Source organism: Mus caroli, chromosome 3 (assembly GCF_900094665.2).
Source record: "Mus caroli chromosome 3, CAROLI_EIJ_v1.1, whole genome shotgun sequence".
In the NCBI taxonomy this organism is placed as follows: domain Eukaryota; kingdom Metazoa; phylum Chordata; class Mammalia; order Rodentia; family Muridae; genus Mus; species Mus caroli.
In genome coordinates, this window is record NC_034572.1 from 15,428,421 (window position 1) to 15,434,652 (window position 6,232).

The window sequence follows — 6,232 nt, forward strand, 5'->3', positions numbered from 1 at the left end:
TCTCTGTCTCTCTCTCTCTCTCTCTCTCTCTCTCTCTCTTTCTTTCTTTCTTTCTTTCTTTCTTTCTTTCTTTCTTTCTTTCTTTCTTTCTTTCTCAGACAGAGGACATTTATTATACAGAAGTATACAGCTGTTTCCAAAGCTCGTTTCTTCAAAAAGAATAAGGGCAGTGACCTTGATTTTTGCAGTATGTGCATCAAAATTTTACCAAAAACTTCTTTTAAAATAGAGATGAGTCTAGAAAACATTCTTTAAGAAGTGACAACTCTTGATTGATTGTGTATGTGTATAAGTGTGTGATTGCAATGTGTAGAGGTCAGAGCATAACTTCTTGGAATTGGTTCTCCCCTTCTACCATGTGTGTTCCAAGGCTTTGTAGCAGGTGTTTGTTTTTTTTTTTCTTTTTTGAATCCTTATCTATAATCACTAGTTCATAACTATGTTATTTTATCTAAGTAAAAACAATATTCAAAGAGCAAAACCCATATTCTTTTTTTATTAGATATTTTCTTCATTACATTTCAAATGCTATCCCCAAAGCCCCCTATACCCTCCCCGTGTCCTGCTCCCCAACCCACCCACTCCTGCTTCCTGGCCCTGGCATTCCCCTGTATTGGGGCATATGATCTTCGCAAGACCAAAGGCCTCTCCTCCCATTGATGGCTGACTAGGCCATCCTCTGCTACATAGTAGCAGGTGTTCTTAGCTGTTAAAATATCTCAATGGTCCAGAATGGGTTGAGTTCTGAAAATTAAACCAAAGTACCTTGTAAATGCTGTAGAGAAATTTGTCTTCCCAAGTGCTGAAAGTCTCAGATACTTATAGCCTCTTGATAATATATGCATGTTTGCTTTCCTATTCCTTACTATCCTTAAATTACCTCTCCAAATCTTAGAAAAGTCCACATGTATTCCTTTACATTTAAAATGTATTCAGTTTGGAACTTTGGAGGGTTCTTGTTTGATTTATCTTCATAATTTGCATATTTTGGTTGGCTTCATTCCTTAGTTAGGGTTGGGTATTACTGTCCAGAGGCAAGGTAAGAGAGTGATTGTGAAACAGGAATTACATACTGTTTTTGGTACTTCACTAATAACTACAGCTGAATTACCCTCCCATTTAGGAGGTATAGCTCATTTCAGGCTATACCTGAAAAATATGGAGGAGAGCTATGGAAGTTAACTAGAATACACACACACACACACACACACACACCACACACACACACAAACATGGGACCACACATATATGCAAAAGTATATATGAATATACTTAATTAATTTATGGTAATTTACTTTCTGCACTTAAGGATCTCCCTCAATACAAGTGATGTATTCCTATATTTCTTTGAAGATGATTGGTAAATTGTAGTGGTTTCACTGTTGCCATCTTGTGAGAAATTAGGGCATTAGTCAGTTTATTGCTTGACAGTTTCTCTTCAAGTCCCAGAAATGACTGTGACTTCGGATGAATTTTATATAAGAACATTGCTATATTTTAACATATTATGTTCATATTGTATTAAATATGAAATCATATTTTTGGCATCACACTTTTTACAAGATGCTCTGAAGTTATAAATTAGGTATATATTATTCTGTTTTAAAATATTGAATTGATGTCACAGCTCACTTTCTTCTAATTCCAGAAAATATCATTTCACGTGTGATGTGTTAGTCATAGAGTGGCCTTTGCTTCTTTTACTGGTCCAGCTGGTCCAACTAGCATCTCTTGTCTTACTTCCAGTCTGCTTGCCACAATCAGCTCTTCCAAGAAGACTCATTCAACATGCACCATCTTCCATGGTTTCCCATGGTTCTACTAAGGTCAGTGCATCAAGCTGTAAACATGGAATCTTGGCTCTGCCTGATGTGGATCTTCTCTCCTTCTGTTGCCTACTTGTGCCCTCTCCAATTCTCCCAATTCCTTCTTCATTGTCTTTCTTTCATTACCATTTGAACAATCACAGGAAGTCCTGGATGTCACTTTGTACGGTATATTGTGACTTATTTACCCATTTTATGTCAAAAGCCTTCTCCCCACACCATGAAGTACACTTCTTACATGTCCTTTTTGAGCAGTGTAGAACTCATTTATTTAGTATATTAATTTAAATATACTAATTATATTAAAATTACAAAGCAAATAACTAATTTTCTTTATTAGTTTTTATTATTTTATTAATATATGACATAATATGTTTGTTATATTGCATAGTATTTATTATAGTATATATTATAATTAATATATTTATATATTATTATATTTATTATTTTTATTGATTACTTCTCCAGTAATTTTATATAATACACACACACATACATACACATACACACACACACACACACATGTATATGTATCTGTATACAAACAGGAAGATGTCTAATCATTCTCTTTCATTGTTCTGTCTTCAGTTGCTTAGTAAAATTCTTGGTATGCTATAGCTATTTCATCATGTCACTTGAATGAGCTGAAATAAAACCCAAGCCAGGATGCCACTTTTCCAATTCTACTATGTTTTACAGTCTTCACTGCCCACTATGTATTTTCCTATTCATAAGCTTCCCATTATAACCGGGGTTCTTTGTCAGTATTGGTCAACTCCAGAAGGAGTAGTTTCCCCACATCTGACAATACCAGTACATGTGCACAACTGACATGCTCATTATTCACAGTCACTCCCCCCCCCCAAAAGCAGGCAATCTGCTATGTTTTCCAATAATGACAGGATTTTATTAAGATGTTTTCAGGGGTCCAATTGGTCAATACAGCAAGAAAATTAAGAGAAAGATTAGAATCTGCAAACCTCCAAACAAACAAACAAAGTCAAATCAGACAAGAAATGAACAGAAAGAATTTCGAAATAAGGCAGTCCAGATTCTTCACTAATATGGATGCTCTAGGACATAATTGGCAATGTACTTGACTGCAAGCATTGTCTCCTCACAGGTTTGGCGGATCTGAGACTCAGGAAGCAGAAAGCCAAAGAAGCCTTTATCCCTGAGTTCAAAGGTAAAAGAATATTTGATTCCCTGATCGTAAGCCCAGTCGTCAGATCCCCCAGCAGCAGGATCTGAAATGAGAAAACAGCGGGAGAAAAACCTTCAGGTCTAGCAAGGAGGGTAAAAGCAATCACCAGTTTCTCTCTCTAACAACGAATTTTTCACTGTGAAAAATATTACGAATAGGCTATTCTAGTCAACAGAAAAGCCAAGTATATCAAAAAAGCAATCCTATGTTGCCCTAGAATTATTTTTGAGAGAATTATCCTAGGAAGTATGCTTTTGGTAATATGAAATTCTCAGTGCACTTATGTATAGGGGGGAAGTACACTGTGGGCATCTCACTAAAGAATGCATGTCTCCCGGAAAGCAAAGAAAACTGAGTGGGAGGAGGACAGCACCCCAAGCTTGTAGAAACCTCAGGATTGTGAAGCCTGATAGCCCAAGGGCAAGGGTGCCACTCTTCTTTTTCACTCCTGGAGATCGAACCAGAGCCTTGTTCATGTTAGGCAAGGGCTTTCCACAAAGCCACATTACCCCTGGTTTCTAAGTCTTCACTTTTTATCTTTGGCACCTGACATAGTTATTCATTTAGTTAAATCATTCAATTATAATTTTGTTGTCATTAATGTATTTTTTTTGTTCATCTAATCAAGATCTGAACATCACCCACTGAGTTGCAAGTCATGTGTTCATCTTTAGAGATGCTGGGACAAAGGAAAGACATTGTCCTTGCCCCTTATTGGCTTATAGACAGTGGCAAAATATGCCTAATTAGGCTCAGGTGAATAAACTCATGATTTGAAAATAGGTGAACAAGAAAGTCATCTCTGGCAGAACCACCTTAAGAGGACACCTTAGCCAACAAGGCCATAGAGAGTACTACTCTTTAACAAATCTTAGACGTTTTTGAGCTTTAGCAAACTCAACAGCTGGAGCCTTCTCAGCTGCAGTCATCAACAGCCCCTTGATGACAGGACTGGGTCTATTTCTGATTCTTTCAGAACTTGGTCAAAAAGAAATCAGTGGAAGGCAGGGGAAAGTAGAGATAGAAATAGAGCACTGGTCCTGCAGAATGTGCCTTTTAAAGGAATTTCAAACTACGATGACCACAGTGCTGGAGTCTAGCTCCACCTGGCTCTTTCTGCTGTCTTTTTGTGTGTGCTGCATGTGTGCAGCAAATGGTATTAAATCCCTTGGAACTAGAACTACAGGTAACTGTGACTCAGCCATGTGGGTGCTGGGAACCCAAGCCAGGTTGTCTGTAGGAGTAGTTTCATTCTTGTGTCAAATGTGCTCTAGCCCCTCCTTTCCTCTTTCCCTTATGGACTTGCCCCAACCCTCCTCTTCTGGGCCTTTTTCTACTTTGCTGAAATGTATACACTGGGTCTGGAATACCTGAATTATGCAAATACCCATGTATGTAAAGCCAAGATTTCTCTACGAGAGAGAACAAATGGCCTTTGTCTTTCTAATCTGGGTGATCCTATTCCATGGAATATTTTCCAGTTCCACCACTTTTTCTCCAAATTGGGTGATTTCAGGTTTTTTTTTATGGTTAAGTAAAATTCTACTGTGTCTGTCTTGCTGTGTATTTCTTTTATTTGTTTGCTCAGGAAAAGAAACTGGGTTCCCCTGAAGGGTTATTTCTTCAATTCTCCTTCCTACTCATGGTCTTTTTTTTTTTTTAATAGAGAAATTATTCCCAACTATGTTCTCATCCTGTAATGATCCTTCAAGTTATACATCCAAGTCACCACCCTAGAAATAAGGTATCCAAACCCAGGGCACGTGATTTGGGTATGCTCTTATTCTGTAACCTAATGTTGTACCTCTTAGTACCAAGATGCCTACACTCATTTTTTCAAAGATTGCCTTGGTCTACCTTCTCCAATTTTTCTTTCCTGATTCTCTCCTCTGCATCTTTCCTTTCTTTTTATTTTAGCATCTACTGAAAGCTTAGCACATAGTAGATGCCCAAAGGATGCATATAGGAAGCAGATGTTATTGTAGTTTGGAAAGGCTATTTATTTCTATCTATTGAGTAGGAAAATATATACTACATTAACAAAATGCTATGAGGCAAAAGTGCTTTAGATCGTGAGAAAAGAAAGAAAGCAGGGAACATTGTTCCTTTTTTGATAATCAGTTTCTTAGCATAGTTCTGAACCCACGACTCACAGATCGTTGTAGCTCCTGGGCCATATGTGTACTTGGTGCCATGCAGAGTGGAAAGCTCCTTTGCTGCACCTTTCACCAGGGCATTCTGTAAAAGAACCATCAACAAGTAAATAAACGAAAGCAACTAAGCCAAACAAGCATACGTACACTGTGTCAAAAACCAAAGACATTTACAGCACATTTGGATTAATATTTTATGCTTCTGCAATGTCTGTTTCAATCTTTCCAGCTGATTCATATTGAGATGCATAAGTAAATCCTGTGAAAGAATGTCTTCCCCAATGCCTCCCCCCCAGCACTCATGCTGAATTTCTTTTATTTCCTTTCTGAAGGGTGTAAGAGCAAAGCAAACACCAGGAAGTCCTAATGCACAGAGGTTATTGATGTCATTGCACAAAAACAAAACATACCTGAAAAGGCAAATAAAACAACCATGACTTGACAATGTGACTGGAAAAAAGCCAATTGAGTCATTACAGGATGGTGTGAGTTAGGGCCAGAGCTCTAGCTGATGAGCACACATGATGTGTAGACAAGTCTTTTTGGAGGAAATTGCTCTGAGACTCACATTAGCTTTGAAAGGCTATTATTTTATTGCTATTGTACATTAAAGGAACATTTAGTTTGTACCTCAGCCTCTGCTGTCCTTGTTGTTATCTTCTCTCATCTGGATAGTTAGCTGATTACATGCACCATTTTTAGGGTTACCTTGTCATGTATCTTCAATATCTCCAACTTCTTCTTTTGGTAAAAAGACTCATTGTGAACCCCATGGTCTGTCTTGAGTCTTATCTCACATTTGCTCTGAAATAGGATTCCCTGAATGGCCCCTTATACCTTTCTTCCTCTTGTTACCTGTTTTTTGGGCACTCTTCTTCCCTAACTGGGATGGCCTTCCCTCTCTGCACTTAAACAGAGAATTTCTTTCCTTTCAGGTTTGCTTTCATATTACATCTCTTTTGCAGCAGCTCCCATCTATCAGAGTTCCATCCCTCTGTTTTTTTTTGGCACATGTTGTTTTATATTAGCTCCCTGTTGGATTTGTGGCT

The 6,232-nt window shown here is 37.9% G+C and overlaps 1 protein-coding gene across 1 annotated transcript in view; it reads right to left on the reverse strand.

Moving 5' to 3' along the window:
* Positions 1-2,709: 2,709 nt before the first annotated feature.
* Cpb1 (carboxypeptidase B1) overlaps positions 2,710-6,232 on the reverse strand; it is a 28,099-nt gene continuing 24,576 nt past the window's right edge. Inside the window, exons 10-11 of the mRNA XM_021158871.1 lie at positions 5,184-5,268; positions 2,710-3,073 (exon numbers count right to left, since the gene is read on the reverse strand). Of these exons, the coding sequence (XP_021014530.1) occupies positions 2,886-3,073; positions 5,184-5,268 (273 nt within the window). The 3' untranslated portion in view covers positions 2,710-2,885. The remainder of the gene's footprint in view (positions 3,074-5,183; positions 5,269-6,232) is intronic.